The sequence below is a fragment of the Xiphophorus maculatus genome, chromosome 15, assembly GCF_002775205.1.
Source record: "Xiphophorus maculatus strain JP 163 A chromosome 15, X_maculatus-5.0-male, whole genome shotgun sequence".
Taxonomy (NCBI): domain Eukaryota; kingdom Metazoa; phylum Chordata; class Actinopteri; order Cyprinodontiformes; family Poeciliidae; genus Xiphophorus; species Xiphophorus maculatus.
Genome location: NC_036457.1, coordinates 17,151,936 through 17,166,021, shown reverse-complemented (window position 1 = coordinate 17,166,021; position 14,086 = coordinate 17,151,936). Strand labels below are relative to the sequence as shown.

Genomic DNA, 14,086 nt, shown 5'->3' with positions numbered 1-14,086 from the left:
TATTTTTTAGGATTAGTATGGATTTTGACTGTTTACCTGGTCTGTTTTTCTATAAAAACAGAAAAAGAGTGCAATACTGTGAAATTCTCCTGTTTTTGTTTAAGACTGATCCCATCAGAATATCCCACCAGGCTGCACCGACTCATGGCCACGGCTCCCAGACACTAAAATTACTTTTTCCTTTTTGAAAATTCAAATGAAGAGCAGCGTGTAAACCCCCTGCTGATAGCTTTTCCACAGTGTAATTCAAGCCTTGTAGCTAAGGAAGGCTGCTTGACGCTTTAATTGCATATCTTGGACTTTTTTTCTTCTTCTTTTTTACTGCATCTTTGTCCACATCTGAGCACCTTTTTGTGAGCTGAAAATGGCTTTTGCAGTGTGTATTTGGAACCCAGGTGCATAAAATAGTCTTGTTGTTTGCAAAAATGCACCTGAATGCACCAGATTGATTATTTCTATGTTCTGTTCTCATGTTTAAAGTGATCTAGAACAGTGTTTATATTACACAGCAGCCGAACATTCAAGGGTAAATTGCGCAGACAGTAAGGCTAGTTACTACCGGATACAAGACCCCAGCATAGAGTTGTGCCGCTTTAAATTAGAATGTCATTTAGAAACGATTCAAACGAGAGTTTCAGTACAGAAAATGTGATTTCCTACACAGTCACTGGGGACACTGTTCAGACAGAAAGAGTCTATAATTACCAAAAGCTGGCTGCTCAGAGTACTGTACCCAAGCAAATTAATGGTAAGGAAATGATGGTGGGAGATGCAAACAGGGAAACGGGGTGACTGTTGCTCAACTGGACGAATCGTCTTACAATCGTAGAGTTGTGGACCCGATTCCATCTTCCTCCTGCCACGAGTCGATTTACACAAAGTTGCTTGTCTAAATTCGAAACAGAATCTGTGGGGTGTTGTCGAGAAGTGGATGAGAGTCACCTGACATGGCAATGCAGGACAACTAAAAGTTGCAATGAAAGCAATCTGGGCTTCCGTTATAACTCAACGGCAACAAAACGTACACATAGCGTACGGTACAGAGATGTACCTTTCATGCTATATGGGAAAAAACCCCAAAACAAAACAAAAAATTTAAAAGTTGAGTTAAAATAGTCTTTCAGTCTACATAATTATGAAGGAAATAAGTTTTTATGATATCCAACTTTATTGGGAAGCACTCCCCTTTAGATTGATCGGTGAAAGGTCGTTTTATGTTTTTTTATTTTTTTTATTTACAAAATGTGAGTTTGTTTATTTAGATCCTAATTAGCATCAGCTATTCTTCCTGGGGTCAGCTGACATAAAAAAAGACAGATTCCATCTCCATTTGCTTGAATATTAACACCTCACTTTCATCCAACTTCTGTTATCCTTCTCAATAAATCTGACAACTTGCTTTAATTTTTCTCTTTAAACTAATGTATTGTTGCCCCATCTAGGTTTAATGGCACATATTGGTTATTTTAACTTCTGTAATCTGAACTGTTTGGAATATCTTGTGTCTTTTTAATGTTTTTTTTAATCGGTATGCATGTAACCTTGTAGCCACAGTACACCTGCCCCTCAATAAATTTCTCGCAGGGGCAATAAAGTATCTTTTATCTTAGAAGAGAATCTTCTGTTTTTCCTGGAGAGAGCCTGGGTCATTTGTGTGAGCATAAGCGATACAGTAAAGGGAGAAAATACAATGTTTAAATAAATGGAGAAATAAAAAAACAACATCGATGAAGCTTCTTTGTTTTCTCGACGACCAGGGAATAAGGCCCAGATTTTCCACAATTAGGTTGTGGGGCAGATTTGACGTCAGCTTTCAAAGTGCTGGTTAAAAAAAACAAACAACAAAACTCATTCCACCCTGGTTTTCTGCTTCTTCTCGTACATCATGCTAACTTAGTGGAAAGTTTGAGAAAAACTTTTTCCTTTTTCTTCCCCACCTTGGAGAGAAAAGAAAAAAGAGAACTCCACAATAAAATAAGGGACATCTTTACTCTCTGCACAATGAGTCTTGGTGTCACAAATACAGCTTGTCTGCTGGAGGGAAGCGGTGATGAATAAAAATCAGGGGAAAAAAAACAATAACAAAAAAACCCAGAAAATCCTGTTAGTGTGCTGAAACACATTAGCAGCGGCGCTGTTTGTCTCTGCCTCCCTGTCTGTTGTAGACGTGGAGGTTAGCCGGCGCTCAGAAGGGTACTGATGAGCTCTCGGCACCGCACCTGGCCTCTGACATCTCCTCCACTGGCAGGCGTTTTTTGCCCTTAAAACGCAGTCGCGCGCAGCGCACACACGCTCGCATGTGCTGGCAGTGGGAGAAGGCACGCTCTCAGCCACATTGCAATTAAGCAACTGTCTTCCAATTAGACTGCAGAAGTTGGCAGATTGTGACCTCCTTTGTCCCGTTATGCCTGAACTGTTCTCCTACCGCCTGCAGTAATGAGAAACTGCCTGTTTACTGCGGCTACACCTTAGCCTGTGTCTCCAGCTCCGTCTTTATCCCCCCGCCCCCCATCCCCTCTCCTGTCGATGCACGAGCAAAAGAAGAGCATTTAATGATGCGGTTGCTGATGTATAGAGGGAAGGGAAGCTCAGGAGTTGATTTAGATGTAATGAGTGTATATTTTGAAAAGATTCGTATTGTTTGCGTTGGACTTTGTGTAGATGTATTCGTCTGTGTGAAGTGGTGATATCTGGGCTTCCGTTTAATACAGTTTAAAAAAAAAAAAGAAAATAAAGCTTCACCCTCTTTTTAAAGCTGTGAGAAAAGCTATAAGCTCCGTTCTCACACACACAGTAGAAAGAGGGGTGAGTTCGCAATTGATTACTTGCCTTACATGCATGACTAACAGCGGAGTAAATGCTGCTGTGGTCTTGAAGAAAGAGGAATGCAGGAAGGAGAATGAAGCTACTTTCAAATGTATTTAAATGGATGTAGTGCGTTTTGAAAAGGTGAGTAAAGGTCAAAATCCCTTTTACGGCTTTTATTTCTATACACAGAAATGCAAAAAGGAGGCCACAATCTCTGTTCAACGTCCAATAATGAAGTAAAAGTAACTAATAAAAAAAATGTTAAAGCTGCAGCATGTAACTTTTATAAATATTTTTTTTCAAATACATATTTCTTTAAACAGCCACTTTGTTGTGACAGTATAGTATGAGACAGATAATCTGTGAAAAGATCCTCCATCTCCACTTACTGCTCCCATTTCCATCTGCAGAAAAACAGTCATAAGCAACTAATCAGAACCAGTGGGAGGGTCTTAGCGCTGTCAATCATGCATGTGTACGGGCTGCTCAGTGTGCTAACGGCAGAGAAACAATTTACCGTTACAAGAAAACTGTTTATCCGCCGCCTTCGGTGGTCATCCTAATTAGCTTTAGCATTCATGGCAGGGTCCGGTATGGAGAACTAGATGTAGCAGCGCATACAGAAACATGATTGACAGCACTAAGACCCTCCCACTGGCTGTTATTGGTTGTTTCTTACTGAGCTGTGTATTTCTGCAGATTGCAATAGAAAGCAGATACTTTACTTTTTTTCCCCCCCTCATACTATACTGTCTGGACATAGTGACAGTTTCAACAAATATGTAAAAAAAAGGCATATTTAATGTTGCCAAACAATGTTTTTAAAATTAAAAAAAAATGTTTTGTACTTCTCTCTGGTATTGCTTTGAACTTGCACCAATATAATTAAAGTTTTAGTTGCACAGAATCAATAACACACTTTGTATTATTACTCTACTCCTACCAAGTAGACACTTGCCATGTAGAAATAGTATCGTTGTAGGTAGTGATTTTGGACTGCTATTATTTTGAGCACAGCTGGTAGGATGTGTGCGGCTTTTCTAACACCGACATTCATTCTCGCTGTCCCTTTTCTCCTCAGACAAGGTGATCAGGCACAGAGCGTGCAGCCTGAAGGACACAGCCCATGCTATTTTTGCAGCCGAGCTGGATCCCGAGTTCGACCGAATGTGTGAAGAGATTAAAGAGGCGCGCAAAAAGAGGGGTAAGAACTTTAATTATGCAAGAGAAGAGAAAGCACTGCTATAAAAATAATAGCTGTTAGTTTATTAAAAAGCTCTGTTTCGTAAGATACTTTGTTAAACTGCTCTTGGTCAATATTCGCTTAGCTACGTTGGTTCTGACTGGACAGAATTGATAATAATAATGTTGCCTCCGCTGGAAGACATTAACCTTTTTTTTAATTTTATTTTTATTCATTATTATTATTATTATTATTATTAATAATTAAATAAAGAAATATATTTGGGGGTGAAAAAGAAACACACACCCTTGCTTGCAATTGGAGTACAAGTGTCGACTCCGTGGGTTTCAGCTTGTTCGCTCTCTTTTCTAAAAATCTCTTTCAATGACTATCTCTGAGAATACAAACCTGTATAATAGAAATCTGCAGGGCAGCCCACTGGTCCTTGATGGAGCAAGTCAGTTTTTAGTGCACAGTTTGTGGTGGAGGCAGCGGTGGCGCCTGAGGCTCTTTAGCCTTTTGTGCCGGCCGTCTGCCCGACGCTTTGGATTCGTTAATTCGCCGAGCCGCGGCACGTGGACGCGGGTCAAATCTAAATGAGATTCATGTACACAAACAGTCGCATAATGCGGTTAATTGACACACTTCAGCTAAGTAGTTATTTTTCTGCGACTCGCTAAATGTTAAACACCAAGACATGCAATCATATGCAAATATTCCCCTTTGGAGACAGATGAAATGACATTTTCCTTCACGCCGAGCTCGGCTTCTGTTTACATTTTCTTGCTTACTCTTGTGAGCACGGCGCCCTTCAAAATTACTCGCATGTCTTGAACTTTTCCCCCCCCGTCGTGTATGGTTGCAAACACAAACTTTCACGCATTGATTTTTCAAAAATGTTCTTTCTGGTCTTTTTGCAGTATTTTCCGTACTTGTTTGCCCATTTAAATGTTTGCTAGTATTTTGCAAACTAGCTCAAACTTAGGTCGACTGGATGGAGAAGGTCTGGGAACATCAGTTCTCAAGTCTTTAAGCAGATTCTTAATTGAATTCAAATGTTAACTTTGACTGGCCCATTATTACATATAAATGTATTTTTATTTTAATTGAGACATTGTAGCTTGCGTTGTATATTTAGGTTTGTTGTCCTGATGGAAGGTGAATCTTAATCCCAGAAATCTTTTCCACGGTTTTCGTCTTGCCTGTCCCTGCTGAAGAAGTGCGTCCACATAGCATGAGGCCGCCACCACCGTGTTTTACAGTGGGCTACCGTGCAGTCAGGGTGATGCGCAGGTCAAACAAAACTCCAAATTCCATCGACTCTGATCTTATTTCAGATATTTGCTGCGTCCCCTGCATGGCTAATGTCAAACTGCTCCTTTCTTTTACTTTGCGTTAGTCTACCACTTACAATTTGAATGAAATACATTGACGTTAATGGTTATAAAGTGATCAAATGTGGTTATGTTCAATGGGTATGAATGCTTTCGCAAGACGGGTCAGTACAAGCTTTACCCACTTCGTCGTTTGTCATGTTAGCAAGTTGAATCAACCGAACACATCCTGTGATCACATATATTTAGCTATTTTAGGTTATACTTCCAGAAATGCCTCAAAGCTAAAGCATCTTAAGAAAGGTTCACTATACTGCCCTAAACTTTTTTCTTTTTTTTTTTTAACTCCGTCTCAAAAATGTCCAAAAGAGCCTGTTGACATTTGGCTTGAGCTGTAGAAAGCAGCGTTCCACGATGAGCAAGAACCGTGTCGGAGACAAAGCTGTTTTCAAAGGTCACACCAAATACATTTCACTTCATCTTAATGAAACCCAAAGTACAGAATTCGAAACGAATGTTTCTGCAGAGTAAGATCGCTGCCCGAGGAGGAATATAGCTCTTATGAATTCTTGATGATCCCATCGATGATCTGACATGAAACTATCAATAAGCTCAGAACTACATCATGCTCAGTTTAAGCTAGGTTAAAAAACTTGTTTGCATCAGAGAGGAATATATATATATATTTTTACCCAATAAATCTTTTTTCTTTCTTTTTTTTAAACGAGCCAGAAACTTTTCAAGGACATAATTTCTCTTTACTGAAGTTCTGGTTTTATCTATGTCTTTTCCTGACAGGGAGCTGAACAATCATCAAGTGTGTCTTTATCAATCATTTACCGATCTAGAGTTTTCCTGTTCCGCTATATCCAATCCAACATTCTTTTTTTCCACTTTTGCACCACACAAAACACCCAAGAACTTTTTGTTTTTGATGGTCTCTCTGTGCCCCTGCAGACTTCCAGACTGTGGGTCAGCCTACCTCAGCTCCCGGTGCTTTACCAACTCGAAAGCAGCATCCTGCAGGAGACGAGCAGGCCAAGACGAACACCCAAGGCGAGGCCGCTTTCAAACACTGCACTGCCAGTGAGTCTTTATGCATTCTTTTCTCACGCTGCGTGAGCGACATGAAGGGTTGCGATCTGCAAATGTCGTACCTTGAAGTGTCACGTAACATCCATCGTGAAGGTCAAAATATATGCGTGTTTTTTGTTGTTTTTTTTTATGTAAAGTGACACGTACAGTGTATCACAAAAGTGAGTACACCCTTCACATTTCTGCAGATATTTAAGTATATCTTTTCATGGGACAAAATGACACTTTAACATAATGAAAAGTAGTTTGTGTGCAGCTTGTACATCAGTGTAAATTTATTCTTCCCTCAAAATAACTCTATATTCAGCCATTAATGTTTAAACCACCAGCAACAAAAGTGAGTACACCCCTAACAGACTACACTCCTAAATGTCCAAATTGAGCACTGCTTGTCATTTTCCCTCCAAAATATCATGTGACTAGTTAGTTTTACTATTTCTAAGGTGCATAAGGAGCAGGTGTGTTAGAAGATGGAGGAGCGCCACGTCTTGAATGTCTGCCAGCTCCATCATGTCATCACAGAGGAGTGGAAAAGCATTCAGTAGCATCCTGTGAAACTCTGGTGAACTTGATGCCCAGGAGAGTTAAGGCGGTTTTGGTAAACGATGGTGGCCACACCAAATATTGACACTTAAGAAACTTTCACTAAGGGGTGGACTCACTTTTGTTGCCGGTAGCTTAGACATTAATGGCTGTATATAGTTATTTTGCGGGAAGAATAAATTCACACCGTTATTTAAGCTGCACACAGACTGCTTTTTGTTATTTCAGTGTCATTTTGTCAGCGTTGTCCCATGAAAAGATGTACTTAAATATCTGCAGAAATGTGAGGGGTGTGCTCACTTTTGTGATACACTGTAATTCATCCTTTTCGAACTTTCATCTCTGTTGCTATGTTAAAGCTAAAAAAATGTTACTTTGTATGGATGGACTGAAAGTGCAAAAAGGTGGTTTCAAAATTTTTTGCCTCTTTAAAATCTGAAAAGTGTGGAGCTCCTTTGTATTAAAACTCCCTAAATTATTATTTTCATATAAACAGCTTTTGCTACAGCTTCAGTGGCTAGTCCTTTATCTCTACCCGCTTATCTCATGTAGGTTCTGAATTGTTTCTACTTCTTACGGCAAAAATGCTCAATTGTCATCTTGTTGTGCTTAAGCCCGTCACAATAACAAATTTAGCTGGACGATAAAATGTCCTTTTGAGATAAATGGTAATTCTTGTTTTGAGACCATTTTCCAGTGATATATTTATGATATTGCAAATTCTCCCTCTCAAAGACCAATAAACCGTAACTTTTTAAAATATACCTAACACTGGGACCGGAAGAAAATAAAAAAAACAATAAATAAGACGGAAAAGAAAACCCCGCACAACTAAAACCATAAATAAAATTTATTATGATGTCTGTAAACAAAATTCCTCTTCAAAAAACATGAATCAGAATTGAAACGATTGAACTTATTTTAATTGATCAGGTGATTAATAGCTTAATTGCGACAGGCTCAGTTGTGTTCACCTCTGGCGTCCTTCCTCTGAACACCTACCTGCTTCTCTCTTTGCTTTTGTAAACATTCCCACATCATGATGCTGCCACCGCCACGCGTCACTATAAGGATATTGCTTTTGGAGTAATCTGTCATGTTATAGTCATGTTAATCAAGTTTTTAGAGGCAAGTTCAAGTCAGCCCTGCTATGTTCTCAATTGGTTAGGCATTGCTTAGGAACACAAAAACTGCATCGACTTTCCTCCGAGTTGTTGCAGTGCATTGTGGGATGTGTAGTATGGCCATCAACAATACATATATAAATAATTAACCAGTCAGATGTGGCTTGAAGACAGCATGTCTGCACTGATTTTACAGAGTTGCCTCTGAACACTCAAATTTCATATTTTATATACTTAAATGAAACTTTTGAAGCTGAAAAAAAAATCCTACCACATCACAATCTTCACTATTTCATAGCAGCTTATCTAATCAAATCCCAGTAAAAATCCACAGAGGTTTGCCATGATAAATGCGAAAACAATCCCGGGGTTTGAATACTTTTTGTGAGGCCCTGTGCATGACAACAGGGAACCCGACAAACGGAAAGCGCTTCCCGTTCACATACATTTCGTCTGCGGGAAGCGACACAGTGAGCAGCCTCATTAGCGTGGCCGCCGTCTCCTAAGCACTCAGAACACGGCTGCGCCGCAGAGCAATTACAAGCCTACCTGAGGTAAACGGCGGGTGCCTACGGGTGGAGGGAGGGCCGACGACGGGCAGGGGGCAGAGTAATGAGGCCGTTACCTGAACAAATGAGGGGTGAGTCGGGGTTTTGCGTGTTACGCCATACAGCTTTCATTTGGACGCAGAAGATTGCAATAGCCTGGTGAAACTGACCTGAAATATTAGCGAGTGCACGAAGTGTGTAGAGAGATGTTGCACTCGAAAATCTGAAATGTTGATGGGAGAAAAAAAACAACAGTCTATTTACCTGGCAGTAGAAACATGGCATAATAAAAGGCCTGTTTTCTATAAAAGTCCACATTTTTGTTCTGTAGTACCACAAATCGCCACTAGATGGAATGTTTCTCCCATGAGAGTTTCCCCTGTGGATCCCTGACAGAGGGGAGAAATATTTCTAGCCTTTTTAGGGCAGTTGTTTTTTTCTCCTCTCATTGAACAAAGAAATTAACATGAGGGTCAAACAACGAGTTTCCATTGAATACACACACATTTCACTTTGGCCAGTATTTTTTTCCACAAGAAGATGTTTAATTGTCTCTTTAAGTGTAGAAAATGTTAATTTAGTCATGCATTACCACCAGTAAAGGTCAACATGGAACTAGAATGACCAGACATATATACACACACGTATAGTACAGCTTTAATTTGCTACTTTTGTCGGTAGTCTTTATCTGGAAAGCCAAATGTCACAGATGCAGGCCACCAATTTGGAAACGATTGGGAGAGTTGTTATCAGACTCCACCAGAGGTGTAATTAATTACAGTAACTCAAGTGATTAATTTGTGACATTGCCAGCTAGTTCTCACCTGGAGCACCACAGCGACGCACCTATTAGGCAAATTGATCAGAGTCGGGTCCTGAGTGAGGTACGACTCCGAGGAAGGCGCATCTGTCTGACGGGGAGGTGTCAATCTCTAATCTCTGTGCCGGTACTGAGGAAGTGAACCGAGTGCAGCTGGGTCATTCCCGCGTATGCGCCTTTTGCTTTTCCTTTCATGGTGGGGTCATGGGGCACTTAAAAATTTAAGTTATCCCAGATCACTTACTTGGAGCATCTGGAGGTGGATCGGTACCTGCAGTTCTTTCAGGTTTTTATCTGGACCAGCTCCCCCCCCCCCCCCACACACACACACACACATTTTTCTCCATTTGCCTCAAGCCGAGAACCTGCCTGTGACATTCAGATATAGCCGAGCGGCGGCACCGAGGAGATGCTCTTTTTTAAAAATGTATATTTATTTATTTTTTGGAGTCATGGAGAAGGTTACATGGAAGGCTTTTTGAGGACTAGGGATATTTTCGAATCGGGTGTTAAAAGCAGCAACAGCGTGGGGTGAAGGGGGCCCAGTTGTTCGGACGCAGACGGCCGGAACAGCTGGTGCTCCCGCGAGGTCGCCGAGGGTTGGGGGAGAGGTGGCAGCGCCTCGGCTGTTAATGCACGAGGAAACGGGAAGGCTGGGTTTCCATTAGCCTCTGTGGGTTGCTCTGTCATGGTTTCTCTCTTTCTTCAACCTCACACATCTGCCACTCTCCCTGGAGCAACAGAAAACCCAGAGCCCATTACCTTAGGCCGCGGACCCGGGTTCACTCGGAGTGCATTGCGACTAGGATACAGTTCACGTGGAGTGTCTTGCTTTCATTCATAATTAAGCCTGTTCAGTTCTTCTGTCACTGATGCTATTCAGCAAGGCGAATCAGTTGGTCTTGATTGCAAAGGGAGGGGGGGGTTGTAGGCTTGACGGGTAGAAATGCAAAATTTTAGACGCACTCTGTAAATGTCACGCTTCAAAAACAAGTTGCATTATATCAGTGGCCTTTAGAAATCTCAATCCACAGATATCCCTGATTTAATGAGAAATTCTTAATTTATGGGTTGCTTAACGAAACGACAGCACACTGCCAGCTGCATGTTTGCAGAGGTTAGCTTAGATCTAAATAAAGGACTCAAAGATCATTTTTGAAAACCACTGGAAAATGTGTTAGGAAATCTTGTACATGTCTCTTCTCTTTTCCTAAGTGGTGACATTCTTTGGTGTTTGAAATATTTTTTTCATGTTTTGACTTTTTATAAGTCTTGAAGAATAGTAACTATTATCACTTTTATTTACCACTTTTTCTATGCTAAGATAGCTTTGATATTAAATAGTGATTTAATATCACTATTAGCCATAATAAATCAAATAAATACATAGATTATTAGTTTATCATCTTTTATGCAATATTTTAGTCTTTTACCCCCCAAAAACTTTACTAATTGTCTACTCGGCCAATCTTCGGGACTGCTACGTCATTTGTTACCCAAAACACGTCTCAAGAATTTCCGCCAGATTGTTGCAGGAGCAACAAAATGTGAATATTACTCGACTTTTGTGTGATTTAAATCTACACAAAGTAGCTACTGCAGGACTTGTATGAATTCTGGACATATTTGACAATTTTCCAGGTCCTGGGAAGGTATAAAGAAAAAAACAAAGTATCTTCTTTTTTTTCTTATCTTCAATACTCTTAAGAGTACAAAATCTAATAATTTGGTGGTTTTCACAGATTTACTTATGATTAAATAGCCTTCTTTATTCTTGATTTTGATCTTCATTTAAACATGTTACCCATTAGGGTTTTTGGTTTTGTTTACTTGCTGGACATACTGTGATTTATCAATTCCAATATGATTTTTCTTCTTAAGACGTGTTGACTTCAGTCCGGTGTTTGTCAACCCGGGTCCTCAGGGTTTACTGAACATCATGTTTCAGGCATGTTTCTATTCCAGCTGCCTGATTGCAGTGACTGCATTGCTTCCCGCATGCCAGTAAGTCCTGCAGCAGCCTGTTACTCGCTCATCAATTTATGACAAAGCGAATGTTGAATGCTTGAAAAATTGAGGCGAAAACATGTCTAGAAATTCGAGTCTGGAAAAGTGCGTGGTTTTCATATGTAAATTGTGTAGACACAGATTATTTAAAAAGTGAAATCCACCTAAATAACTAAGGATGGTGAAGTGGTGCAGTGCGTAAACGAATCACCATCTAATGAGGTGAATAAATGAACCCTCTTCAGACCAGAATTATTTATAGGCCACCTGGATCTATTTTGATTTTAGAGCTGTAGAACCATCAAAAAAAAAAAAGTGCTTCTGTTGCTCTTTCAAAGACATCTTCAGCTTTCAGTATCTAGCAGTTATTCAGTATTACTGAGAGTCGTTCACTGTACAATAGCAGCTTAAAGGTCAAAATAAAATCACAAATGACGCGTTGATGGGTTGGAGATATGACGGCTGAAATAAAATCCCTTTTACAGGCGAGACCGCTTGCAAACCACGTTGGGTTGTGTGATTGTTAGAGATAATTGCTATGCAAGACACTCCCAAAAACACAATGTCTCGGTGAGTTAATTAAATTAGTAGTGAGAAGCAGATCTCACCAACAGTTTAACGCACCACGAGGCTTTGCATAATGCATGGTTTTCTAAAGAAACAAATTAACTTACTGGTCTTTAAATCTTTTGTTGGAGATCATTTTGAAAGTAAAACCATTTAAGACTCCAAGAACAAATCTGCCTCGCTTCCTCTCTGGACTCCCTGCTAATTCTTCCCCAAGACCTTTCATTGTCCTTTTGTTGGCGATCATTACCCGGCAAAAACGAAATAAAACCAATTTCAAAAGTATAACTGAGGTATTTTCTGGAAACCAATGCATTTGGTGTATTTTTTTGTTGTTGTATTTTTTTATTTAGATGCAAAGATGCACTCCATACATACTCACACTTTAACAACCCTTATTTACCTTACTCATCAATGTGGAACTTGGTGAGGAAGCCGTAGTACCGGGCTTTCAGAATCCGATTGTTGCACATTCATACCATATAATCGAGGAAAGAATTATGTAAGAACACCTAGATTTTTAAAGTTGTCTACTTGAAAACCAGAAGATACTGTCTTTGAGATGCATTTTATTGTGTGAGGAGGGGTTTCAAGTCACAACATTGCAAGTTGGACTTCTCATAACATTGTTTGGCTCCATGCTGTTCCGTATTACTCAAAAAACGATTAATGTTGTGATCTTTTTTTTGCTCTCGGTTATCTACCTGATTTTGATTTAATGCAGCCAAACCATGGCACGAAGGCAAAAGAACCCTCTGCTTGTCTTGCCGTCGATGTGGCTGCCACAGCTAACATTCGTGCGGTGTTGAAAGGTACATTTGGTATGGAAACTGTCCGTCTTCAGTAATTTGTGGACAAAATGTTGCAGACACGGCATAAAGTGGCCATCATGTCGCTTAATAGCACGCCCAGGGGAAAAGGTAGCAGGTTGTGTTCATGTAGATGGAGCGTGGCTGTGTTTCGCGCCTTCGCTTTTTATCTCCCATCACTGTAAACAGACAGCTCCCCCTTCTCTCTCTGTCTCTCTTTCAAATGACCATCCATCACTGCATGTTGATGAGACATCTGAATTGATAATAAACTTCTATTCGGTCCTTTTACTTCAGGCTAAAATGGTTGCGGCATAAAAGCAAGGCAAGGATTTATTTATTTATTTTTTTTGCTTGGAAGTGAGATACTTGCTATAAGCTTGATTTTCCTTTCTTGTGAGACATTTGACTCCTTAACCTTCCTCTCTGAGGGCATAAAATCCGACCACAATACTAGTTTCTGCCATGTGGTTTCAGATTGATTTTATCCAGTGCAGCACATATGCATCAAAAATAACAGGTTAATGTTTAAAGCCCTTTGCTATAAGGGAATGGCATTAATTTTACCCAATCGCAGTGATATAATTAATGTGCAGCCAACAGAGACTCTCCAGAACTGGAGTTTGGATATTTTTACTTGTCTAACTCCCTACGACACACAACTTTAGCTTTGACTGGGTACTTTATGTTCACAACAATCAGGTATAAAAAAGAGAAAGCATCATGATGGTCAATGTTGCTATCGACATTGATAGCAACATTGTTCATAATTTAATATCTTAAATTATGAACATTAAGGCATTTTAAGTGCCCTGTTCAGGCAGTGTTGTGGTATTAATGGCAGATTTCCTCTAAAACAAGGAAATCGAGAGATTCCTGCTGCACTTTTAAATTTTAAAAAATTTATAATATGGCTTATTATATCTGATTCCTGCAGAATGCTGTAGCAGGCGATACAGGGGACTTGTCAAGTCTGTAGAAGCATAGAATTGGATAAAAATTTTATTTTTTAGTTCTGGGAGCGTATGGTAGATGAAAACGGAGGAAGTGCCTTACTCCCTGTCCCATTTTCTAAAAGTGGTATCTTAACCGGACCCTCTCTCCCTAGGCATTACGGTCTCTTGTTTTCGCTGGTTTCTTATATAAAACCTTAAAAAGCCATTAAAACATTTCCCAAAAAGTCATGGCGATTTTTTGTGTTTACACTTCAGAAATGATCTACAAAAGGACAACAAATTCTGGGAATAT

General features: G+C 39.9%; 1 protein-coding gene across 1 annotated transcript in view; it reads left to right on the top strand.

Moving 5' to 3' along the window:
- Positions 1-14,086, top strand: part of atad2b (ATPase family, AAA domain containing 2B) — an 86,848-nt gene that overhangs the window by 26,593 nt on the left and 46,169 nt on the right. Inside the window, exons 23-24 of the mRNA XM_014468483.2 lie at positions 3,890-4,012; positions 6,283-6,411. Of these exons, the coding sequence (XP_014323969.1) occupies positions 3,890-4,012; positions 6,283-6,411 (252 nt within the window). The remainder of the gene's footprint in view (positions 1-3,889; positions 4,013-6,282; positions 6,412-14,086) is intronic.